Here is a 27,493-nt window from a genome sequence, read left to right on the forward strand (position 1 = left end):
AAGTGAAAATCCTCCGCAGACATAAAAAAAAGGTGAAAGGCAACTTAAAAAATTAAAAGTGGACCGAAAAATGAGGTCGATTAAGCCTTAGTCATTTTTCTCTGAGCCCATGTTTCCTTTTCTTTTGGAACCCAAACGCACTGGAGTTTGTCCTTGCCGCCAGGCAAAAAGTACATTACAAAGGATTATGGGAATGTGAAATGAGCCACCTTTTCTGTTTCTAGTCATTATCATAAAAAATACATTTAGCTCCATCTCATTAGCTATGATTAAATAACAGAGTGGGGAAGACATCGTCATATTTTATTTGAAAACTCCAAACTTTTCACAGAATAATTACAGTGATTAGAGCGGCGTTGTGCCGCGATCGCGCCACTGGCAGGAAAGCAAAGAGGTACGAGAAGGAAAAGGAGGCGAAAACCAACTGCTGGACTCGAGCCTCCATCAACAGACAAGGCTCCTCTGGATTAATAGGAGCTTAGAAATGAAATCCAATTTAATTTTAATAGCACGCAGGCGGTGGGAGATCTGTCCGAGGGGAGACATTTACTCCGGCAGTAAAGACTGATTACACGTCTGCACGGCGATAATGAACGAGCCTCGGACGGCGAGCAGAGAGCTGAGCATGTCAAACAGCCAAGGCAGAGAGGAGATGAACGGCCAACCTGCAGATGATCGCTGCTCGCTGGAGATGAGTGTCTCATCAATATTTAACGAAAAAAAAATGCTGGATTTAAAGTTCAGATGGTGCCTGAATGCAGCATTTCGCAGCTTCTTTGAACTCAAGAAGCTCAGTGTTGTCGAGTGTCAATGAACCAGGAAGAAACTTTGAACAAATCGCTTGTTTTTCCTAGAGAATGAGTTAAAAAGCAGAACAAGCTCATTTTCTAAGTAGGTGTTGTTGACTGGTGTCAGGACCATAATGCAGTTTTCAGGGTTTTGAAGAAAAAAAGCTGTATATAGCCAACGTCATCAGTTAGCGACTCACTGATGAGCACATGGAGCATTTAGCAGCTATGGAGTAAAACACTGAGCTCACAGAGAACATTCGACTTCAAATAAGCAGCTGCTTGCTGTAGAGTTTAACACGTGGCCTTAAAAGGTGATGACACGACAGTATTTTGTTCACAAGTTGCCAAAATCAAACCAGACATCTGATATTTCAGGTGGTGGAGTGGTTAGCGCTGTCCCCTCACATCTAGAGGGTCCCCAGTTCAAATCCCAGGCCTGCTGTGGCCTTTCTATGTGGAGTTTGTATGTTCTCCCCGTGTTCGCATGGGTTCCCCTTCCACAGTCCAAAGACATCCATGTGGTGTATGTCTCTGTGTGGACCCCACCTTTTTTTCAAGTGACAGCTGGGATAGACCCCAGTCCCTATGATCCTGAAAAGGATGTGTGGTTAAGATAAAGCATTGATGGATGATGTTTCAGGTAAAAGCCTCAAGGAAAGTTTCATTTGAAGTTTTTGCCTTGCGTGTGGATATTTTTCTTACATTCTTCTTGAGAACAAATCACAGCATCAGTGTTTTATTTTGAAAATATCCATCTTACTTTGTCACACACCATAGCTACTGTAAGAGTGCGGTTGGTCTTGTTGACGACTCAGTATAGCTTTAAAGGACAGGGCATGTCAAAATCAATAGGGGTCAAAGTGACGACAGTGATTATTCCCTGCACATATCTTTAACTTGTATTCAATCTCTTTGGCATTTTTATTTTGATAGAATGAGAGCAAAACTTTGGCTTTGCAGAAAATGCAGAGTCTTTTTCCAAATATTTGCATAATTTCCCATTTCTTTTAAAGCCTCTAATATGAAGTGAAACAAAAGCCTCAAATCATCCATCATCCCTGGAAAACCTCATGAATGAACTCGATTTCGGAGGAAAAAGAACGAGCGGCTCGTTTGGCCGGGCGCCGCCCGTCCACCGTGTCAGCGGGATCTGTGTTTGCTAACGAGCCTTGACGACGCCTGATGATGTTGTCGGCTGAACTCGAATGCCGGCTGTGGTGAGGCTACGTGCTCCACAGACAACTTCATCACAGCTGCTGGCATTTCAATTACACATCACTTACAGGCTAAATTTAATTTCTCCCCGACAGGAAAAATGTGTTTCTGTTGGCCTCTCTCTCTCTCTCTCTCTCTCTCTCTCTCTCTCTCTTTCTCTCGGGCACCTTTCTGTTTCAATTACAGTTGAAAATTGGATAAAGAGCTAATTAATTACTCAGGTTACTGGTGATGGGATGAGTTTGGAGGAAACATGCCCGTCCGTGTCCCAAACACCTGAATAGCAGACATGTGCAGACAGAGGGGGTCTTTAGGGGGTCTTTAGGGTGCCCCTCAATGCCCCAAGTGCCCTTTCGTGTTCCGTGAAGTCTGTGGCCCCTTTGAAAAACAGCATTTACCAATAAACAATAATTTAGCTGTAACTAAACTGCCGAGGTGTCAAAAAGTGCCGCTTTGTCCAGTCGCTCTGTGTTACTTGCTGAAGTTAAATGGAAACCCTGACACTTGTGTTACCCTGAAGTTTTTGTGCAGAACCCTAACAGAAGCTTGGATCTAGTGATTTCCACATGTCAATAACCTGAAAAAAAAAAAAGGACACACCCAGAAAACAGTCTTTGGATTGGATTTCTTCAAAATGTTGCAGGTGAACATGGCCTGGACCATAAGCGCACGCCGTTTGACCTTGTGTAACACCATAAGAAGTCGATCTAAAATTCCTCATTCCCCGCACTCCACTACGTTTCAGAGGGTAAAGTTCAGATCAAATTGGTTTGTTGTCAGTGGGTCCAGTGCTGAATGCTTTGCGGCCATTTTATTTCTGGTACGGAGGCAACTTTTCCCGTTCACAAGTTATTTCTGCTTTCAAACAGAAGACAGAAAGACGTCCAACCTCTATTACAGCCAGCCTCATCGTTGCTGACGTTCCTAACCAAACAGACTGCGCCACAAGGAAAAGACATATACAGAGGAAAACACAAAGAGCAGTTCAAATGCAAATGTGGCTTTGCATATTTGCTCTGTGTATTTCAAAAAAGATCTGCAACACAGAGGAAAACAGAAGGAACAAGGTTGTATAAAGGGAAGGATACAATGAGGCTCTTAACTCCGCAAACACATCTTTAAACAAAGCAGAACAGAATCAAATATTCATGTTCTCTGGTAAAACTGTGTTTGTGGAGTCTCTTGGTAAAAGACGGAAACACAAGGTTTCCTCAGAATAGAAGATACTCTTTGTCCTCCAAACCTCTTAATATTAAATTCCTGCTGCAGAGGGAATGCTGCAAAAACATATGCATCTGCTTATCTTAAAAGAAGTGAAAGCAACTGCAATACGCACTACGGCCCCATAAATTAAAGATGATTTATTTATTGTTACAGTCTGAGCACCAGAGGAGGGAAAAAATGTAGAGTTGGCTGTGAGGGTGGAACTTTAACTACAAAAACACATTGTTGTTGTACAATTCCCACCCAACCATGAGGTTCTTTGTGTATTTACGCATCCATCATTGCATCCATCTTTCTTCCACCAATAAGGAGTTGGATTGCAGTGGCAGCAGGTTAATCAAGGTGCATGTTCATTCCCCAAAGATTTCCAAAACCAGATAAAAAACCAGAAGCCTCCAGTGTGCTCTGGGTCAACCCTGTGGTCTGCTGTGTGAATTAGGCATCCAAAGGCCCCTTGATCAGATGCCCAAATCACTTCAGCTGCCCCCGAGTCTCTGTTTCGAACTCTTTCTGGATGTCTAAAGGCCTCGCTACCATAATGTCAGCTTCTTATACCTGCAATCTCATTCTTCCTGTTACTACTCAAAACTCCTGACTGGTCTTAGCCAAAAGCACTGCCTTGAGGCTCGGCTCTCTTTTCATCACAAAGATCCACAATTTGATTGAAACCCTAAAGGAGCAACTCACCATTTCCAGGCCAATATATGCATTAGAATAAACTTTAAGTCCTTGATTGTTGATTTACACTAAGAACATTTCAGAATCGCTAACACCGCCTCAGAGATTGCTGCCTAACAAAATCTGTTGATCCCATCTGTTTTTCTTTTCTACAGTTTACCTGGGGATTGAATGATTGTGATACCTTTCCAGAGTTGTACAAACTATGAATAAATGTCTATAAATCTAGCTTAAAGCAATAGAACTTGTCAGTTTGACTGCTATATATGAAGACATTGCAAACAGGCTATTATTTAAATGTTTTGCTATAATATATGTTTTACTCTATGACATTACTAAGGCTCAAAACATCCCATCAACACAGTTCTTAAGTTCCACAAACACTCTCTTCTAAATGTTCATTTGCCCTGTGTGAACATTCTGCATGTTCTGATGATGAAACCTAATGACATTTGTGAGGAACTATAAAATAACTTGGTACAAAGTGGTTGAGACTTGCAGCAACTGTTCAGAGACTGTGATTAAATTGATAAATTGATTGGTAAATTGATCTAGTGCTGGAGGGAAGCTTAGGGTTCTCTGTCTGCAGCGCAGGTATCAGCTCCGTCCCCAAGCGTTAAACCACCTGATATCTCCATCATCACACCTTGATGAATACAAAAAAGCCTGTTGCACCTGAATCAGATCAAATCAGGGATTCAAATGACAAACCGTGTTTCCATTATGCAAACAAGCCTCTTCGTCTGCTGCTGCTGTCTGTGCACAAACAAACACAACACTAATTATAGATCACAATCAATGAAAGGCTGTCAGAGGACATATCGACTGGAGGCTGCAGAGCTCAGGGACGACTTTGAGCCGCCAAGGTTCTGATCTCGACCAACAAAGACGAGGGGCTTGAGTGCAAAAAGGATCTGGGACAAGGGTTTTCAGACGTAAGCAGATAACTTTCTGTTGCCGCTGCAGTTTGCTTTACTCTAGTTTCCATCAAAGAGAATTTCTAATAAACTAATCAGACAAATGGATTTGGTTGATTGATAAATTGTGTGCTTTAAAAAAAAGGAAGCACAGGTTTTCCTGGGTTATTTGCCGTCTTTGGGCAGCTTGCTAAGAAGCCGGCTAGTTGTTCCTGATATGCTTCGTTAACACCGAAACTTTTTTAAAGTACAATTTAAGCTTCCCTATGGGTCAAACCAGGGACAAGGAACGTACATTGTCGCCACGGCCGGAGAACTTGCCGGGAAGGAAACGAGCTGCTCAGAGGCTGTGGCGGCGGCTGTGTAAGTGGCGGCAGAGCTGAGCAGTGCCATTATCCCTGAGCGGTGGCTGATTTAAAGTTTACCTCAGGCCACCATGTCTCATGGATTTTTAATCATTCTAATTAAATACAATTAACGAGCGGGCCTTCCCCGGTGCCCTCCGGAGGGAGTGTACTGAGCGTGCTCTAATCTCGCTGAGCCGGTGAGATGCTCCTTAGGCGAGTGCTTATTCTCCGCTGGAGGGTTTGAAGCATCAGTGCTGCAGAAATGCCTGATGACGGGATTTGGCTGCCATGGACAGAAACCTAAGAGGCTTTGTTTAGGCCAAGCAATGGAGCATATCGGGGTATGTCAAAGAAAAGGACACACAGAAATGTCTGAATATTCATCACCTTCTTTTAGTCAGTTCCCCTACAAATTACGATTATACCAAACTATTTTAAAGTATAAAGTGGTGCTAAAGATTAAGCCTGTGCCCCTCAAGCTTTTTGGCCTGGGATCCTTGTTTATTAAGTGCATGGATCAATTAATAGACAAAGGGCCCCTGGGCACAGACAGAAGAAACACCCCAGTATCTTCTATAGAGGATTGAAAGAGACATCATTTTATCTATTTTGTATTTATTGTCTCCTTGGGATCGTTTTGCATCTTTTGGGGTCATTTTGCAACTGTTTGTGATCACTTTGTGTGTCTTTTGTACAGTGGCCCTAAGAGCTCACAGCACTGCAATCTGAGAAAACAAAGAAAAAAAATACACCGCAAGGACCAGAGACAACAGGAAGCTCCAGGAGCCACTAAAAAACGCTGTCAACCATGTGCACATACATTTTGTCAGATGAATTACGTCAGCAGGATAATAATTAGCAAAGCGATAACACTAGGTTAACAGTAGTCATCATCAATATAGTTAAAAAAGAAAACTGACTTGAAACCTGTAACTTTATTTGTTAAGCGCTTTGAAACAACTAGGTTGACCAAAGTGCTGTACAGGATAAAAACCTAAAATAAGAAGTATACAATAGCATAAAACATGTGATAACAATAAATAAGACAGAATAATACAATGAACAGATAAGATGTCAACAACTCAGACTGTGTCAAAGGCCAATGAAAAGAAGGGGGTTGTAAGAAGGGATTTAAGAAAAGGGGAGGACGAGGCCTGTCTGATGTGACAGGGCAGCTCGTTCCACAGTTTTGGAGCAGCTACTGCAAAAGCTCGGTCTCGTCTGAGCTTACGTTTCGTTCTTGGTTCACTCAGAAGCAGCAGGTCAGCTGATCTAAGCGACCTGCAGATTAGCAGGTGGATGAAAGCATCCTCCACCCCCAGTGGAGGCTGATAAGCAAACTGGAGCGGGTCTAGAGAATGTTTCACCAGGGGCCAGAGAAAGTCCAGGTCCAGGCTCTCCAACACTTTCATGATGTGGAAGGTTAGAGACACAGGTCCGTCATCACTGGGGCCACTGGGGCCACTACTTTCAGTACTGGCACCAGGCACGATGTTTTCCATCCTACAGGCACCGTCTCCAGCTGCAGGCTCAGGTCAAACATGCTGAAGAAGGCCACATAGCTGTGGGGCACAGGCTTTCAGAACCCTGGTGCTGACTCCAGCAGGACCTGCAGCCTTTATGGGGTGAAGCCTCAATTGCTCTCTCCTCACCTGAGATGCTGAGATGGTCATCAAGTGTGAAGCTCCTTGAGAGGTGGATGTGAGGCAGATCAAATCTATTAAAAAAGGTGTTAAAATCATTAGCTCTATCCACACTCCCCTCTGGCTGCTGGTCTTGCTGATCCAGCTCTGGTATTGTCCTTGTTGTTTGGGAAGCAGCAGACAGTTTTTGTTGGTGTACAGATGTCAGCACAGAAGTTGACGGAATCTGTAATGCAGCCTGTCAGTCCATCAATGTCCTCAGCAAGTGTCTCACAGAGAGTTTTCCAATAAGTGGCCTCAAAACATCCCTGCAGGGCATTTGTGGTGGGGGGGCTGCCTTTGAACCAGGGGTTTGTACACAGGCAGGAGGTGGATCAGGTTGTGGTCAGACCTGCCATGGGGCGGAAGGGCAGAAGAGCTGTAGGCCTCTTTAACAATTGAGTGCATTAGGTCCAGTGTCTTCCCCCCCCCCTGGTGTGACAGTCCACATACCACATACCTTGTTCTCCAGAGACCTCAAGTTGCCCATAATCAGATATGGGCAACTTGAATCTTCTCTTCTTTTCCAGCCCCCCGCTTTTTACCAGCTCTGTGGCCTCTTGCTGTTTTCCTCCTGTTTAAAGTCCGAACGAAACATAATCCCCGGCACTGGTCTGCTGCAGCCTGCTCAGCTGTTTCACACTGTGTCCAGCACACTGGATACTTTACTGTGGTAAAATACTACATCAAAAATATACAGTTTTGGGTCATTTTGTAAATGGTAAATGTTCTGCACTTATATCGCACTTTTCTACCTATTGACACTCAAAGCGCTTTACACTGCTTCTTATTCACCCATTCACACTGACAATCACACACACACTCATACACCGATGGGGGGGGGCTGCTATGCAGCGGGTCAACGCTCACCGGGAGAAATTAAGTTGGGGTTCAGTGTCTTGCTCAAGGACACTTCGACATGCGACCGGAGGAGTCGGGGATTGAACCAAAAACTGCGAATTTGGTGGACAACCGCTCTACCTTGGTCATTTTTTTCTCATTGTGGTCTTTTAACTGAGGTCAACAACTTTCAACAAATAATTATCCCAGGGGGCCCTAATCTGTTGAGCCCTGTGGACTTGTGCCTGGTAGGCCCGCTCAGTAATGCATCCATGATTAGACCAGTTTCTCAGTGGGGACCTTCAGATGTCTTAGCTAGAAGCAAAATTAGAGAAAGGTCAGTGAAATAAAAGGCTTTGTAAAGCAATGTAAAAATCATACAATCTTAGAGAACAAGTCCAAATCAAATGTCCTGAGTGGTAAGAGTTGGGAGCTCCTCTCGTGTTGTAGAGCAGAAGGAGCATCAGTAAACTCCAGCTGTGACAGCTGGATAGAGGGAAGAGGGAAGTCTTTTTTTTTCAGTCTCCTGAGGCGAATCAATATAAGCACAGAGGTCATTAAGCTCCTGATTCGAAGGTTCCTTGTTAGAGACGCTGCAGGACTTCGCTGCTCTCGTCCACTGTGAAACACATTTGTCCGATTCAATATTTCTTTAGTATTTGACATGACCCCACATGTACTGGGGGAAATAACACAGACACACACACACCTGCACAGTTTCAGCAATTTAAGCTCACAGCTCTGAAAGAAAGATCCTGCAAACACACACACAGACACACAGATGGAGGCTTACCTGCTGACTCAGCTATTTGCCTGCCTGTGTGATGACTCTGCCACGGCTTTAAAACTCAATCTGGAGCCTCTAACACAATCAGTGGAGGAGCTGCATCCTGATACCAGCAGACTGATCAAAGCCGTCCACTGAGTCCAGGTAAAGACTCGCAGCGTTATCACAGCAGCAGCTGGGACGCAGCAGCTATTCTCAGAGCGCTGACGCTGTTGTTCCACCGTTTCACTTCTGTCTGCATCTGGCTGGAGGCTGACGCTAGCTTGTATTTACCCAACACCTTCAACAAATCCTTTTGTGCGTGTCGGACATGTTTTGTAAAAGATGTGGCCCTCAGTGGCCCCCCGTTCTACACACAAAGTCCTCCTGAATCAGCCAGGATTACATCCTCTGCAGTCAGCACAGACAGACTCACTGGATGAGGGCTGGACGTGACCAGAGAAGAGTTCAGAGTCCAAAAGCTTCTAATTTAGGTATGGACACCAACTCTGAGCTGAGACATGAATCTAGTTTTCAAACTTTAAACAAGGTTAGAACAAGAGGCAGGTATTGTCCAAATGCAGACACTGCAGGAATCAGAGCAGCATTTTTTGTTCAAAGTTGAAATGATCTTGTATTGTGTACTTGGACATCTCGATCCCTCCAACCCCGAGACACTATTCACTATTCACTATTACTTAAGTGTGGTGCTGACAACAAAATCAAGCTGGCGTTGAACATGGGAACCACCAATCGTCCTATCAGAAAACAAGATGAATAATTGCGACAGCCTTCGAATACCGTGCAAATTCACCATGTGGAGGCAAACTGTAGTCATGTCTAATTCCTTTTTTAAATGACAGAAATGCTTTCGATTATTAGCTCACAACTCACTGCATAATTGAAACCAAAATTAGACCAATCATTTAGCAGTAAATCCAACTTAATTTATGAAGCACCTCAAAAACAACACAGTTGGCCAAAGTACTGCACACAAACCAAAATACAAGTAAAACAGATAAAAGAATTATAGATATAAAAAAAAAAAAACGAAGACAAAAAAGCACAGACAGATACTTTGGGGCGACACCATGTTTAAAATCTTACACCCTGAGCTGCTTTAGTTCAACTCACAGCTCTCATTCAACGCTGATGAACAACTCGCATCTTACAGTCGTCACAAACACTTGTTCATATACATTGGTACACTCCACCTGATTGAATGAATACTGGATCAATTACCGGCCGGGCCTGTTTGACGTTTGGTGTCCTGGGGTTGGGCGCCCGGGCCCCAGAATGATTATCTAGCATGTGAATTATCGCAAATCCAGCTCATGAATATAAATGCAGGAGGGGTCAAGTGTTGGAGCAGTCTAGAGAAACAACAGACCCTGTTGTCTGTCCAACATGGACGAGATCCTGGACAAGTGTGAATAATTAACATAGAAATTATCCATCAAGCCCATGAATTTGCACTCTCGTAAATATAGATGATCTAGGAACCACCGTGGTGTCATATGATGTCTTTTTTTTTGTTTTTCTCAGGGCTGTCCCACCTAATCTTCGTCTCCGTTGAAGCAGCTCTGTCACGTCTACAAATGTCAATCCCAAGCCATGTTTATTAATGTGATGCTGTAGTTTCCACTCATCTGGTTTCAGGCTGTCCACCTGATTTTGGAAACTCACTGCAGGGATTTGCTTTCATTTAGCCACAGGAACATAACAAAGGTCCAGCACTGATGCTGGGGATGAGGCTTGGTTCATAATTTACCTTCCAATTGGCAGTATGTAGGAAAACAAGGCAGAATTTATTTTAGAACTATTTTTTTTAAATGATGCATTGACAAACGTAATGGTCCTAAAGCTCTTTTTCTCTTTGCAATCTTGATCCATTTCAGGTTACATTTTGCCCACATTATCTACCCTAAATGTGACGTTTATACAGCTACAGTATGTTCAGCGCTGAGAAATCCACAACTTTACCAGTGTACTACTTCCAAATGTTTAAATGTACATTAATGCTTTTAAACTTCCCTCTGACGTCTCTATATTAAAATATTTATCTGCCTCTAGCTGACAAACATCTGGGTGAGCTCTGGAAAAGCAGATTGACCATGATTACAAACTCCATTTCCCATGGAGCAGTGAGGGGACTTAATCTGAAGGGAAGGTTCCTCCAAGTGAAAAGAGACATTTTGATATAGGGAAGTCAACAGGAAGTTTAATGGCATTTATTAACATGTACTACCCAAAGTAGTAAATCAGTGAAGGCTTCCTTTAAAGTTGGGCTGCTTCTCCCTTCTCCCTCCTTTTACCCCACATCAAACATCAAATGAACTGTTGCTGTGAACAGTTGTTGCCCAGAGCTTAGGTTTACTACCATGTGGTGCCTCCTGTGCGGATTAAAATCAAGAGGAGCTTCTCCTGTGCGGACGCGTCTCACTCGAATGATGTCTCCCGCTGTCTGTCACATGCGAGAAACAACTCCGGACAATGTCTGAAGCTAATGTCTCCCAACATTGTCCTGTGTTCATATGTGAAATAGGCTTAAGCCTAAACTTTCCCAGGTATGAAAGTTCTACAAACATGATGCGACCCTGTGTGCATATCTTACACATGGGCTACACAAAGCATCATTTAAGGCAATTTAAATGTAGTAAAGTTCAAATGTGAGAAGGAAATGGTGTGTGATACGCTAAATGTATAGCTTAGTCATGTGATAGCAGATCTATAGACCAAATCTATGAAATACACCCACACGTTTCAAGAAGCAGAAGCCCTGGATGGATTGTAACAACAAGTACTGGGTCAATAGTGTAGAAAAACTTGTGACACATTTGTAACGTCCAGTGTGTTTAAAGCTACAATATGCAAAACCCTATAAAATGAATAAATCCATCACAAAATGTTGCAGTTCTGTATCAGCTTCCTTTGTGAATCCTCAGAACCTTTCTGTATTACTATGTAAACAAATGCTGAAGCATCAGGTTTGGTTCACTACAACTTTTCACAGCAGCTCCAAACAGTATCCAACAGCTTCACTTCCTGACCTACAGCTTGTCTTCATAACAAAATGTTTACAGCTTCATTTCATCACCCTGTCACAATGTGAGGCCTCCTTCCCTTTGAAGTAAAAAGCAGATGAGGATCTTATCGGACTGAGTGGTTGAGAGATGAAGCGAAAAGAGGGAAGGAAGGAAAGAGGGAAAGGGATGCAGGTGCAGCCACGACAACCACGATTGATGATGATTGTCATTACCTAAAATATATTTGCTGGAACAGTAAACTTCAGCAATAAACAAAACTACATACGTCTGAGTGATCTTTGCATATTTTGTGCAGTAGTGAAATGTGACTGCAATGTTCAGTACGTTGCTTCACTAACAGTTTCAGGTACTTTGTTAAAGCTGCTCTACCATGTACTTCTACCATTCACGTGTAAAGAAGCAGTTACCCAGTTAGCCTTACTTTTTTTTTTTTTTTCCTTTCGGCTTATCCCGTGAGTTCAGGGTCGCATTATTTGATAGAAAACATCTGAATTTCAAACTAATCGTCTAATAAGCCCTTTGGAACAACTGCACTGCGCTGAATCACCAAACTACACCGATGCATCAGTGCTAACGAAGGGTTGTGTAAAGTGTGTTTTCTGTAGTAGAAATGTTAAATGATGTGTCTATTGTGGCTGTTGTCACACCATGTAATTGGGTGTTGATGGGTGGGTGACACATCATCCATTCTCTGGAGCCTGTCTCAGCTGTCATTGGGCAAGAGGTGGGGTCCACACTTGACAGTTCCCCAGTCTGTCTCAGAGACACACTCACCATAACCTAACATGCATGTCTTTGTACTTTGGGAGGAAACTGAGGAAATTCACGCAAGCAAACTCCACGCAGAAAGGCCGTAGCCGGGTTTTGAACTGGGGAACTTTTAGCTGCGAGGAGGCAGGGCTAACCACTCCACCACCGTGCTGCTTGGCAATGACAAATCAAAAGACTTCTAAGTTAGTTTCCCTCTGTGAAGTGACCTTTTGTACTTCAGTGTTTTTACCCAAATCACAAACTTTCCCGAAACACACCCCAGATGTTTCTTTTCCTAAACCCAATTGTTAATTTTGGTATTTGTAAATAAAAAATAAATAAAAATAATGTAAAGTAGTGTTTGGCATTTCCAAATCCTCCTTCGAATGCATCTGATGGAGAGGATCAATTTTAGACAGATCAGCTCCCAAACACAGAAGATACGTCCACCGATGGAAAAGGAAATGTCCTTCGCACAGTTTGAGGTGGAGAAATAACCAGTCAGCCGGTTGATTAGCTTAGCACTGATGAGTGAATGACATTTAGGACAGAAACGACAAGATAGAGGAGGAAGTGATAATGCAAAGAACGAGGTAAAGAAAAGAACATATTTAGCAGCTGGGTTTTAGATTCCAACCCCGTGTTTCCCTCTTGGTCTCTTACCTGTACATTTTTTGGGGCTGCCCGGCCTCTTGCCATGCATCCCCAGCTTACAGCCAAAGTTTTCCTCCCAGAACTCAGCAAACCACACGTTCCTGCGGTTGTTGGACAGAGAGCGGCTCTTGAAGTAACGGTCGAACGCTGTCAGGAAAACAAAAAACACTTTTACAGTGATCCCCTCCCTCCAAATGTGCCAGGTTCTCTTCATGGTGGGCTCCTCTGCAGCCCTTTTCCTGCCTCACCGTCCACAGACGCTCTCTTAGGGAGGATGGTGACGGCCCCCTCAGCCACCCGCTCCTGCTGGACCACCGGGGAGCTCTTAGACCCCCAGCTGTCGGAGCCCACCCAGAGGAAGTGGCCCGTCAGGTTGTGACGTTTTGCCGCATCCAGGATCCGCCTGTCGTGGGATACATACATATAAACTATAAATTAGTTTATAGTTAATCTGCTCATATAAAGAAAGGAATTTTAGCATTTTGTAGTGACGATTGGTAAAATAAATAAATCAAAATCCACCTCTTGATTTCTCACCCCCATGATTTTTGTTAGTGTGTCTGCGGACGTGCTCGTACCTGATGTCATCCTCGTTGGCGAACATGATGACAGCGCGGGCGTTGGAAGTCTCCAGCAGACGGAGCACGATCTTGTCGAACTCGCCGGGTCTCGGCTCGCGAGGAATCTTGAGAGACTGAGCGATACAAACTCCACCTGAGAGAAAGAGACAAGAGAGAAGCTCAATGTCCAAAACTGAGGAAGACTGCGATGGATTAGATGATCGTACTGTCAGAAATTATTGGCTGACAAACACAATATGTCAGAAACCAATCAATCTGATCTGATGCTTTTTAGGATGTGTGTGATGTACAGAGGCCCTAAGCCAAAAATCAGACGGACAAGAAACCTGAACCAGGAAGCCCCCAGACAGTTACCCTGTGTATGATGTATATTCCGAGGGGGAGAGTGTGGGTGTGGTGGGTTATAAAAAAAGAACTAGACGAACTTTTAGCAGATTTGTTGTTGGATTCTGCTCTTGGCCCGATGACTGTAATGCGTCTGAGATCGACGGGTAGGCGACCATGGTCCTACACCTCCTACTTTGCAACGCACCCAAAGCAATGCTGTGATCTCCAGTGCTCATCTCGTAAAATGCAGAGGAGGCAGTGTGAACAACATGATTTCCTACATTTACATCCCTGCTGCGAGGTTTTGTGTCTTGCAGTGACAATAATATTAATAAGTTTGAGTCAGATATACCGGACTACTACCCACGGTAAGTTCCAGTTTGTTGGTGTCATAAAGGTTTTAAGAGAAAAGTGTTACATTCATTTTTATTATAATTCAGTTTTTTAAAAGCAATATTTATGAAAATAGAACAGTTAGACATTAAGTTTCTTTCGTAGTGGATATTCTGTTGTATATGTCATCAGCATAAAACGGCCTGTGAGAAGAGGAACATGGCAGAGGGCTTTAAGAACTTCTTTGTGTGCAATAAATCCATCTTAGTAATATTCACTTTGTTTTGCTTGACCCTTACCTGGAATTTACCAAGCAAAGCTGCTGCATGACAAATCTTTTTGCGTGTGCAAACAAAACCTCTGTGGTCGTCCTGCCACCGTGCCTGAAAAATTCATTGGGGAAAACGCTGGTTACGTAATTTGGCACCAACAGGAGCTTTTCACTGGTGCGACCGGTTGTTCTCTTTCTTCGGCTCCTGTTTGTTGATTTTCCTTTCGGGTTCCGTCGTAAAGGTGAAGGTTTTCTCGTTGTCTCCTCCTCATCACATTATTAAATTCCCTGATTTGGCTACCGTGACACGTCCTCTGCGAGAAAACACACTTGAAGTCTGTGACATTGCTGCCACAGCATCAGCCGCGGGACAGATAAATGAGGAGAGCGGTGGAAAATGTGAGGATGAACTTGTGCCTCCGACTAGAATGAAACCTTAAACTTTAAACTGTTCCAATCTAATTGGATTTTTATATTTTTATATTTATTTCTTCCTTCCAGGAACAAGTCACAGCTGAAAAAATTCACATCTTGTTAGTCTAACTCAGTGTATGTTGAGACACAGCAGATCAATCTGAGAGGTTCATAAAGAGGTAGAACAGGAGCTGGGAAGATTAGGATTACTGCCGAAACACAAAAGTGCAGCTTTGTATCTTAACAACACTGAAATAAACACTCACACCGAGTCAAATGTGAGATATCACATAAAACATGGAAGTAGTTCATGTGTTTCTGGTGCTTTTTATAACTTGAAGTCTTAGAACGTTTTCTTCTGCCTCATAAAGTTTATACCATTTATAAGCAGTATATATATCAACATTTAATTAAAATGTGAAGTGGGTTGGAAACACTACCCCACAGTTATCAGCAGATATATAAGTGTTTACTAATGTAAACAGCATCGATGGAAATAAAGATTCACAATACACTAACTGTCTTTGTAGGAGAAGCAATACTTGTTTGTTCCATCTTAACAAACGCAGAAATATCCTTCAAACCTACGATTCAACAGTTATTATATCTGTTCAGTCACGAAATGTAGGATGAAAGCCCAGACATTATAAGTATTATAGTTATTATAATTTGTAACTTTCCTTCAGGTGCAAGTAAAAAAGTGCCTCAGGTGCCTCGCTGCTGAACATCAGGCTGCAACATAACTGAATGTTTAAAAAGGGGAAGGGGTCTGAAAACTCTCTTTTTAATGCATGTGGTGGGCAATGCAAGGGTGAGGGAGTGTTAGTATGGCTGAAATAGGGGACTGAATTTTTAAATGGATGGAACTGTTCTTAAGCTATTTTCAAATGTTCCTTTCAGGGAACTTCCCCATTGAAGCAGCAGTGGGATAAAATATTGTAAATCATCACTGAAATGTCATGGAGTTCAAGTTTTATCTCTGCTGTAGAAAGCGTTCCGGCTGATCTAGGAGGCTGAGGGGCAAAGGATGGAGATAAAAACATTTAAGATCCTGCTGCCATTATCACTGGCGCGCTGTCCACAGCGAGCTGAAAGGCCGTCTGCAGTCGCTCCCCACAGACACACACTTTGAGGGCTAAATTGATTCCATTTTGAACTCATCGCTGCGTTACCGAGGTTCATCGGGGTATCAGATTGTAGCTCCAGCATGTGAGCTTCATTTATGTATTAGAAGGTGTGAAGGTCGGGCTGCAGAGTGTGATGGCACAAGTATCATCTCACATTTAAGATCCTCTCACCCCTATTCAACTTGGTTCTTATTCGAAAGGCAACTTAGAACCTACTTTATAGGTTGTTTCAAAAAGCAAATTAAAACCGTGAGTGAGTCTGGGAGGCCCTGCCCTATTTACAAAAGGAGAAATCAAAGTCTTCACCATCTAAGTTTGATCTGGACGACACAGGTTTGAGCAATAGCTTCAATGAAGGAGGTTTCTAAACACTCTAAAAGAAGAGTTGGTGATTCTTAACTGGGGTCTGACAAGGGTTAAGAATTTGGACTCCACCAGTCGACTCTTAGGCAGAATGTTACCCTACACCACAATATCATTCAGAAAACTATAAGGGCCTCTCTCATGTCAGCGTTCATGAGTCCATCATCAAGATGAACAATGAAAGACAATGGTGAACATGGCGGAGCTGCAGGAGAAGCCCACTCCTCTCAAAAAGAGAACACAGCTTCTTTCTACAGTTTGGTCAAGTTAAGTCGAGTAAATTCTGCAAGAAACCAACCAACATCTCTGGGTTGAAGCTTCACTGGAGGGAGGTGATGAAAAGGACATTGTTGCTGCGAAAGGGGGTCACAATTATTACTTAAAGCACAGATTTATATTCCCATCGACACAAACGCGAATGAATAAGGTCAAATGAGTTGTTTTTTTTTCCCCATCCAAAAGAAAAAAAAGGGAAACTAGCTGTACGCTCAGACGTCTCTGAAGCACTTTGGTTTGTACTGAAGAGGAAATTCCGAAAATGTAGAACAGCAGAAACACTTCATAGACCTTTCAGATGGGTCCAGCAGCTGCATCTTTGATCAAGCAGTGTTTTTGCTCACAAACACACACACACACACACAGATCTTCTAGTGTGAATAACTGTTACTTCATTTTCAGCTAAATGTCTCTCCTGTTTGCTCTATGGAGTTTTTGTCTCTCTCCTCCTCCTTCATAATAAAACCACATCCGTTTGTCCTGTGCAGCATCTGACAACTGCCCTAAAGTCGGTCTCGTGCTGCTGCAGCAGCTCTCATTTGTATGCAAATGTAAGATGCAGCACACAGTGTGTAGAGTGTGAGATGCTGCTCACTTTAGTGGGAGATGTTAATATTTAAAACTGACATGATGAAATGGGGATGCCAACACATGGAAACACGAGGTATTCATCACCAGCTGTAATGATGCCTCTGGAGACTTGAGAGACAAGCTGCTGAATAATGACGTTATAAATACACCCAGGCCCTGAAAATTAGCCACATTTTGGTGACGCACAGGCAACTTTATAGCATTATAATTCAGTTTTCTTTGTGAACACATATTACCCAGTTTCAATAAACCTAAGACAACTTCACTTGTCTCGGAGAACATCTCTAGGACAAATTCTGCTCCAACGGTTATTAATATTCTGTGAAACACAACTACTGTACAGTATGTGATGCTTATCTGCCAAGATGCACTGATGAGTTTCCTTCTTAAAAAACTACAAAGCTGTCATTCTACTGCTTTTGCTCTGTAAGTACTAGAGGATGAAAGATAAAAATGTCTTTGGCAGTATGTTTCATGGTCCCATTGAGGATGTAAATCCGTAGAAACAGCTCACAAATATGTACTTTCATTTATTTTAAATAAAAAAAAACATATTTCCTAAAACACATGGGGACTAGTCATTTAGTAATTGCGTTGCTCTGCTGAGTATTTAGGGCAGCAGGACGTGGGATTGATTCAAAAGAAACTACAGCCTGTGTTCGGGACAATGAAGGAACGTGTCACGCAGTGTAATGTTCGGTTGAGTTGTGGCTCTTCATTTCACACCGGCCCTTCAAAATAAAGGTCTTTTGTGTCCTGCGTCCTCCACTGTAACTGTTTTTTTTAAGCTGTTTCGTCTCGTGCTCCAAAAATATAAAGTGTGACATCAATAAGATGCTACGTGGTTGTCTTGGTAACGCTTTACATTCCAGCCTATTAGTAATGGATGTGTAGGAATGTGGAGACATTTCACGTGACTTTGATCTTAGCAGATCTCAGTGATGAACGGTGTTGAGACTCTGCTGAGCTTCACTCTCCTTAATCCAGTTTAATTCAACAAACCTTTGATGATTTTATCTCAGCAAACAGAGCAATCAACACTATCCAGTCATATTTAAAACTGAGCTCTTGATTATTAACATACACGACCAGCCTGCTGAGATTATGCTAAACAGTTCTACTTTTCCTTTTCTTCGGTGTCTTGGAAATATGACAAACAGTGTTATCACAGTGAGTTAGCAGCCGTCAGTGGAGCCACAGTTCCGCAGCAGAAATAAATTAAGTTCCATTAAGGTTCACAAAACAGACAAGTGCAACATCTATAACTTACAGATGGTTTTCACCAATATGTTACCACCAGCACTTTGACCGGGAGAAAATTCCCCCTCATTTACCAACTCGCTCACAGTATATCACACATTGGGGGAAAACACTCTCCCGGCCATTAGATCAATCACATGAAGGCATTAAACTCTCCTTACAACAGTTCAACATCCGTTAAGTCCTCCATTTTCTACTGCTTTACCATAGAGAAGTCACTGTTTTGCAGCACGTTAGTCCTTCAACCGAAACGGCCTTAAATGTCATTTGCCTCCACCTTCTCATATAACACCACAGAGGAGACCCCAGACCCGAATGCAGTGCACATATGATGAAACTCCAAACATTTTATCCAACAGAACTACAATTTATAATCTAAGATTATGTGTTATATGTCCAAATAGATCCACAGTTGATGCAGTTGGTTCTTTACACAATTTTTACAATAATTCTAATCTCGATCTCAATTTTAATCATTGTCAATTTTCTACTCTTTCATTTGTACAAAGATACATTTATCTGTGTGAGGCCAAGCAAAGTGACATAGCAGAGACCTTCTCTACTTCTTGCTACTGAAAACTACTGCAGATACACACAAACACACACTATGCTTTGAATGAGGTTTTGTTTTCGCTGAGGCAAAGCGGAAACCAGTCACTCAGCTTCTGCTGCTGTGCTCAAATTAGCTGTAACTGACAAAACTGATAACATGGGAAATAATCACTTAATGGAGTCTGCATGAAACGTCAGGTACAATTTATAATCCCCTCACAGATCTGATTTTGTTGGAATGTTCTCCCATTGCCTGATAAATATAGGTAAATCCCTGCTGTTGCTAACAGCTCTGCTGTAAACTGCTGGAATAAAGATGTGAACCTGCTACAGACAAAGAAAGTAGAAAGTCAGCAGCAATCAATCTGTGCCAAACGAGTTCCTTGTTATTTGGAGTTGTATTCTTTTATCTGGGACTTATCTTATCAGGGATCTTATCGGCCACAGCCCCAATATTCACCTCGTTTTCACAGAATCGGCTGTAAGTCAGATGTGAGCTGGAAAAGTGGATTTTCTCAATACAATTTCCCTTTGCTTTTCATATCAGCCGAGGAATGTGCGACAGCGAGAGCCGCTGAACTAAAACATGCCCGGGAACATTCAAAGACACGCCGTCTAATGGAATTATGGATAATAACAGATGTCATTAACACTAGCCTCTGGCAAAGCCTTCACACTGACCTTTCAATTAACAGTACTCCATGGCAGCCAGTCTTTATCGCTGCGTATCCCCCCAACCCCTCCTCCAAACCCTGAGCCAGTATGACCGATAGGAACGGGACACGTGGCCACTCGGCTCTTTCATTCCTCGCCTTTGAGTCGCTGAACACAGACCATGAAAGGTTTCCCGGGTAACACATGCACAGCCTTGACTTGAAAGCCAGATGAAACAAGTGGAACAGTGTGTCCACAAAGCTCTCGGTGCAACTAGAAGAACAAAAAAAAGAAATAAGTAAACCTCCCTTCCACTTCAAAGCTTTTTCCTGGCGTCTTTGAGTTTGTTTACGAGTCTTTCCTCAAGTCAGCAGCTGAAATCTTCAAGTTGAACTTTCATTCATATACAATTATGACAGTTATTTATTAAGATGATTGTTCAGTCATTCTTGAAGGAAGGAGCCAAGGAATTATTTAAAAAATAAATGTGAAAAGTAAGAATAAAGAAATAATAATTAAACAAATACAAAAATAATCATATTCATGATTATTATTATCATTAGTAGTAGAAGTAGTCACACGTACAGTTTGTTACAGTACAACTTTTACTACTTTCCAAGCAAATTGTTGCACAATCAGCAACAACAGCAAAAAATTAAATGAAGTATTTCTAGAGAAAAATTACATTAAAAAAATCTGCTTGAGCAGGAAAGAGTGGAGTACTCAGCTGTACATAGATGAGATACTGTCAGAGCCAGAAACATCCACACGGTGAAGAAGAATGTTCCGAATTACGATGCTTTCAGCTGCAGTGTGAAAGGTCTTTTAGCTGGACTGTGGCCTCGTTAAGAGGAGCAGAATTTCTGGCTCAGGCTCCAGCTCGGACCCAATAACCCACATATGAAACAGCTTACGCTGCTAAATATCCTCTGCACGCTGCCACATGGTGCTTTCTCACTAAATGAGAAGTGTTGACGTCCGAACGAGGAGGAGAGTTCTGCAGGAAAGACAAGTAGCTTGTAGCTGAAAGTGGTAGTGACTAAACTAGATCTGCAGTAGATCAAACCTGAACCAAGTGTAACTGCTAAACCCCTGTGGAGAACGTTAGTTCATGTCAAACCCAATCAGAGGTAGACTAAGTACTGTACTTAAGTAAAAGTACAAACACAAAAACAAATGTACTCTAATAAGTACCCACTGACATTTCTACTTAAGTAAAAGTAAGTTTTTCTATTTATATTTTAGTTAAAGTAGTAAAGGTAAAGGTACAACCCGGATTCCAAAAAAGTCGGGACGATGTGAAAAACCCAAATAAAAACAGAATGTATTGGTTTCCTAACCTCATCAACCCACATTTTATTCACAATAGACCATAAACAACATACCAGATGTTGAAACAGACCTTTTACCATTTCATGTGATGGCAGCACAAACAAAAGGCTGGAAAAGTAATTGATACAAATCAAAAAAAATAAAATAAAAATGGAGGCGCATTTGACAACTAATTAGGTTAATTGGCAACAGGTCAGTAACATGACTGAGTATAAAAGGTTGTTTCAGCTGATACCTGCTAATCCTTTAACTTCAAATCCATTTTTCTGCTGCACAGAAACATTTGTTTTTTGGACGGAAAAGCAACAATGTCAAAGAAAGACAGCAAGGCAGCAAGATTTTCCCCATTTAAATTCGGTTCTTTCAGGTTTTAGCTTCATCTAAAACCTTTAATGAGCACATTTAGATCATCATTATATGACTAGCGGAGCAAATAAGGAGGTTCTTGGTTCTTTCTCACAGCCTGCCTGAACATCTGTCTGACAAACGGCAGCAAATGGGATGAATCAGAAAAATCCCGGTGAAGTAAAATGCACCAGGGTTCTGGTGAACTGTACAACATCCATTTGTAGCTTATTTTTTATTTTTTATTTATTTTATTTATTATCAAACTGCATCTTAATGTAGAGAGGTGCAATGTTTGTGTCCAGAGATGAACATCGAAATCATTACAATCATTTCCGCTTGATTTGCAAGTTTTGGAGCCTTTTCATCACTGAGTGGAGCAGAGCACAGCAGATTGTCGGCACCCCAACAAACCTGACAACTGTTTTTGGAATCATACTGCCTGTAAAAATACTCTTTAATGTATCTTCATGTGCATGAATAAACGAGCTCTTGGTCAGGAGAAGGTCATGTTTAATTCTTACACCCTGCTCCTTCATGCAACTTAGCTTTGATTTCAGCGTCGATCTTTCATAGTTTCCAGGAGCTTTCTGTTGCGTTTGAACTTTCAAGCATTTTGCAGCTTCACACCCATTTTACTCGTTACCCTCCGTGTGCACTTCAAATACCGCCGCTGCTGTCTGGACGGTGCGGGTTTGTTCTCTCACAGTGGGAGCGGGTGATGAAATCCAACGGCAACAGCTCATCGCTGTGACTCAGTCAGGACCCGTGCGATACCTCAAGGTTGTTGTGAGTGTCCGTCGCAGGGAAGCAAAAGTCTTTCAATAATTAAAGGCAAATAATTACTCGCGCTCTCTGCTGATGAATGAAGTGATCTATGATCAATGATCTGGATAAATAATGTTATTGTTATCCAGTTTACTTCTGTTTATGTTAAACTCTAAACTGCAACATGGGCTGATGGTTTTATGTGGCAAAAAACCCAAAGCAAACATTTGACGGAGACAAGTGGTTAAAGGCTAAGTAGGTTAATCAGTCCCTTCAGGATTCGCAGATGTTTTTGTGAAAGTGGTTTTGATGTTTTAAATTGCAAGGTTGCACAGAATTCGCAGGAGATGGCTTCCATTAAGTGTCATGGCAACACTGCACACTTTCAACAGGACTAATCGATACTGAGCAAATATCAGGGAAATATTCAGTTTTGCAGTAAAGAATCTAGTTTTATGATCATGGTGTTAAACATTTTATGTTTGTGTTTGGATTCCCACGGGGTTAATACCAGACAAAGTCCAGTTTAACCAAACTGTCTGTGACCAACGATTATTTGTAGATCAATTCATCTTTCGTTTATTTTTTTGATTAATCGTTTAAGCTATGGATTATTTTCCTGTCAAGCTGTCTTTTATTTTTCACTTAATATAACAATCAACTTACTAAAAATTTTGATTTGAACTCTATATTATTATATTATTACAGTGAAATATTTTATTCAATCATCTTCTCATGAAACAAACAAATATGACAAAAAATAGCTCTTTCTTAACCGGTAATCTGTGTTTTACAGACTAATACAAAGTCTCTCCACGATATCATTAAAGCAGGAGCTTGTTCCGAGGAATGTGGTGCAATATACATTTAGCAATGCAACAGTAAAATAAATCCAACAATTTGCTGATGTTCTTTGGTCTCGGCTTGAAATACTCCCATACTGGATGTTCGCACTTGAGTGTTTTGTGCTTGCTCATTAGTGGACTAGACAGACTCATCTCAAATTAACGTATTTATGTAATTGATTACATTGATGTGTCGCCCCACCCCCATCTGTGAATGACAATAATTTAAATATAAATGAAGGACTGTAATGAGGGTGGACACTGAGCTACCCCCAGGTGCCCTCGCAGCCCAACATCAAACAAACACTGCAACACTAATTAAAACAATCAGTCAACTTCGAGTGGTAATGTGAACTGGTAGGATTTTTAAATCTCTTGGAGGAAGGAGGAGCAAGGAGGGGAGTCTCTGGACAACCTAAAAACTCCTTTCGTGTTGACAGATTTCATTTACAGAGCCGCTCAACTGTCAGTCACTCAACACCCTCAACACAGAGAACTTGGATAACTCTGTCTACTTTACAACAATTCTGAGGAAACGAGAGGAAACTGCAAGTTAACGTCCATCTGATTTTATTATTCTGTTCCTATAACTGTGCACATTGTACAAGGATTTGTGTCCTGTTGATTGATGTCAATAATGAATCAAAGATTAATCATCACTGGCCTAAAATGTGAGGAGGTTTGAGTGAAAAAATAAAGCCAGCCACCCACAAAGCAACTGCAGGATTTGCAGGTGAAACACATTTGTGTCATTCTAAACAAAGCTGGCGACAGGGCCAGAGAAAAACATAGCTTTTCCCCAATTTGTATTTCAGCGTATCGTCCTGGTTGCTAACGAGCTTTGGATAATTAGGGCACTCGGGCTTCCCTGCGACTGATGATGTATTCAGCAAAAGCGGCTTGTATCAAATCCCCCCCCTCCGCTCCGAGGACTCGGATTCAGAAAGAAAGAACAGAACTCATAAGAGGATCCTCGTTTCACATTTGTTTCTTTAAGTGCGAGCCACAAAAAGAAGCCTCAATATTCTTGTGATTGTAATTTGCAGTTAGTGAAATGCCTCGAGAGCTGCAGCGAGATTGTGAGCTTCCAAGTAAAAACCTGCACAAAGGAACAAACTGCAAAGATCGAAAGCTGACGGATAGAAAATAACCCAGTAATACAATAACAACCTGATAACTTACTGCAATTTGAAGGTTGGTATTTATTTTAGGTCAACAGTATTTGACTTGAGCTATTTTTTAGTTTAGTTTTTTTTTTTACAAAGTTCTTAAACAAGATGCTTGTTTTTGTACAGGCAGCTCAGCTTTCCATCGTATTCTTAAAACTAAATTTGACTTTCTTCTTCTCACAATACAATAAAGGTCAAAGTCGACGTTGAAACAATCCTCCCAAATGCTGAATGGTCGCCGCTAATGGACACCGAGTGTTTAATTCGTATGAGGAAGGCTCCACTGCTGAATACAGATGCATCACTTTGCTCTGTTAAGTTGCTCTCGAGGGAGAAAAAGGCGAAGGAATCCCTCGCTATGAAATATTCATCCAGTCCTCCGAATGCATGCAGAGCAGGAAGACACGCTCTCCAGGAAAAATGGAGACATAAGTGAGATGTGACAAGACAATTTGGATCAGTGGATGAGCAGAAGAAAGAAAATGGCACTTTGGTCCCTAAATGGACAAAAGCAAGTGGTTAAAAGTGAAAAAAACGAACAAAGTAGAGACTGGTGAGGTGAGACAGACTACGTCTCATTGCATATTACAGTGAGAGAAAAAACAAAGAGTTCAAGGGATAAAAAAGTAGAGAAGGAAAGAAGGAAGAGGATGAGGAGCTGAGGGGAAGAAGAGAAAGAAAAGCAGATTATCTCCTGCAGGCTTTCACACTTCTCAAGAAGTAAAAAAAGCCAGGAGAGCTTTTGCACGGCGACTGATCTGACAGAGCGTCAGCGAAAATACAACACCATCACTTCCTCCATTTAATCTGCTGCATGCATGCACGCACACACACACACACACACGCACACACACACACACACACACACACGCACAGCCCTGTGCCATTTGACTGAAACCTGTTTCAATGAGAGGAATCACTGCTGCTGACTTTAGAGGAAGAAAAGAGGTTTTCTGCTACGTTTCCTCTTTATTAAAACATCAAACGTTACGTCTGACTCAGGCCCTCAGCTGTTGTCTGCATCGCCTTCGTTTTCTTGACAGATGACAGAAACTGTGCTTCCTGTCAACTGCTGCATCACATCTTTATACTTATTTCATCTGGATTTCAGCCTTATTTCACTTGAAGCGCTTTTGGTAAAAACACGCTGTTGCAGTGTGAGTCAAGGCAAACAAATTAAAGGAGCATTATGTAACTTTATTATTAGGTAGAAATGTGCCGCATCACTTATTGAAAAGGTGCTGATGTCTCCTGTGAAGACAGAATCACATTGCATTTCTTCACCCTTAATTAACATTTTCCTTAAATTCAGCCTGATGTACGTTTTTTGAAAAGTTTTGTACATTTGATCAACGTTTGGTGGAGAAGTCTGTCGTTGTTCCTGATGAAGGCCTGACCTTGTCTCAGAGCTCCTCCTGTCATAAAGTTGCTGTGATTACTATGAACTGTTTGGCCTCTGGATGACAAAAAATGGCCAATATGCAAAAAGCATCTGTCAGGAAACATGAGTCAAGCTGCCAGATGCTGCCTTAGCGTTTCAGCATTCACTCACAGCTTTTAAAGATAAATGCCAGTGAACGGCTGCAGAGGAGACGTTTTGGAGGCAGTAGTCAGCAACTAGTTTCCTGTCGAGAAACAGGAAAATCCCAGTTCTCCTGGAGAAGAAGCTCTCAGTCTTTGAATGAGGCAGTGAAATGGTGACGGTTTCTTTTTTTAATTTAACATTCAGTCTTTCAGTTTTCCTCATTCATTGATCTTTTACCTATTTAAACTTTAAGGAACATCACTGAATCACTGAACTAGGTTACCAAGCCTGGGATCAGCACACCTAGACTCCCGACCTTGCCTGCTTCCCAGCTTGAGTCACACCAGACCCGGATTCGTCTTTGCAGGCTGTGGGACCACGGGTTAGTGGGTCCGTGTTACTTCTTCGGGCTGTGCCTGACTGAGCTTAATGAACAAAGGTGGAGCCACAATCTGCTCACCTACAAGCTCCCCTTCCAGGTCTGGCTCCGGTGCCCCGGTCTCCCTATTCCGAATTGTTATACCATCAGGGGGTCTGTGACTAGTACTTGGTCTGGCCCTTACTCTGGCACCACTTTGCCTTGGAGGACTCTACATGGGGCTGTTGCCCGCGACTAGACAGCCTCCAGGATTAAAGGGACACACAAACCTCTCCACCATGTTAAACCTGCAAGACTTGGAGATGATGTCCAGCTTTTAGGAGACCCCGTAGAAGACCCAAAACATGTTGGAGACATTATATTTCTCATGTGGCCTACGAATCCCACCAGAGGAGCTGGAAATTGCGAGATTGGAGAGGGATGTCCAGAAGGCCTTACTAAACCTACTGCCCCCGCAAACCAACTCTGGACAAGGAGAAAATAAAGGATGGATCTAACAGTAGTGCTCCTTTGACTGGAGAGGAGGTGATGACCATCCTTGTCCCCGAGTTCAGTCTGAGTATCCTCCTCTGACACGACTTCTGAGAATCTGGTTCCACATCTACAAATAATGGAGCAGCTGTACATTGTGCAGCTGATGCTCACTTTCAGACAACCAGTAATTTCTTTTTCAAGCGCAAATTCCAAAAAGGTTGGGACTATGTGTAAACATAAATACAAACAGAATGCAATGATTTGCAAATCTCATCAAGCCATATTTTATTCACAATCGAACTTAAACAACACATCAGATGTTGAAACGGACATTTTACCGTTTCATGGAAAATATGAGCTCATTTTGATTTTGATCACAGCAAGTAATCTCAGAAAAGTTGGAATGAGGGAACAAAAGGCTGGAAAAGTAACTGCTGCAAATAAAAAAAACAAATGGACGAGTATTTGACAACTAATGAAGTTATTGGCAACAGTTCAGTAACATGACTGGGTACAAAATGAGCATTTCTGAGAGGCAGAGCCTCTGGAATGTATCAATGGGCATAGATTCACCAATGTGAGCCCAAAAACAAACAAATTAATTTCAGAAAAATGTGTGAAGACTTTGAACATCCCACCATCTACAGTATATAATATCATCAAAGGAGGAACCTCTGTGAGCAAGGGACGAAGGTCAAAACTGGATGCATGTGATCTTCGGGCCCTGGACATCTGGTTTAGACGCATCCTTGAGATGTTTCTACAACTTGATTGGAGGTGTAACAAGCGAACCTTCATACTACATGAGACACAGATGTTTTTAGATTCATTTGCTGCATCATAAAACGAAAAATCTGGCAACAAAGGCTGTTGAGAACTGTTGAGCAGCAAGAATCCTGCATCAGACAAGAATGGGAGAACATTCATCTCCTAAAACTGTAAAAACCGGTCTTCTCACTTCCCAGACATTTACAGACAGTTGTTAAAAGAAGAGGA

General features: G+C 42.1%; 1 protein-coding gene across 4 annotated transcripts in view; it reads right to left on the minus strand.

Moving 5' to 3' along the window:
• grm8b (glutamate receptor, metabotropic 8b) overlaps positions 1-27,493 on the minus strand; it is a 95,576-nt gene that overhangs the window by 31,807 nt on the left and 36,276 nt on the right. For all 4 annotated transcript variants that reach the window (XM_067493311.1, XM_067493309.1, XM_067493310.1 and 1 more), the window contains 3 exons: positions 13,490-13,625; positions 13,160-13,314; positions 12,921-13,058 (listed from right to left, as the gene is read on the minus strand). In XM_067493311.1, the coding sequence (XP_067349412.1) occupies positions 12,921-13,058; positions 13,160-13,314; positions 13,490-13,625 (429 nt within the window). The remainder of the gene's footprint in view (positions 1-12,920; positions 13,059-13,159; positions 13,315-13,489; positions 13,626-27,493) is intronic.

Source organism: Channa argus, chromosome 23, assembly GCF_033026475.1.
Source record: "Channa argus isolate prfri chromosome 23, Channa argus male v1.0, whole genome shotgun sequence".
Classification (NCBI taxonomy): Eukaryota; Metazoa; Chordata; class Actinopteri; order Anabantiformes; family Channidae; genus Channa; species Channa argus.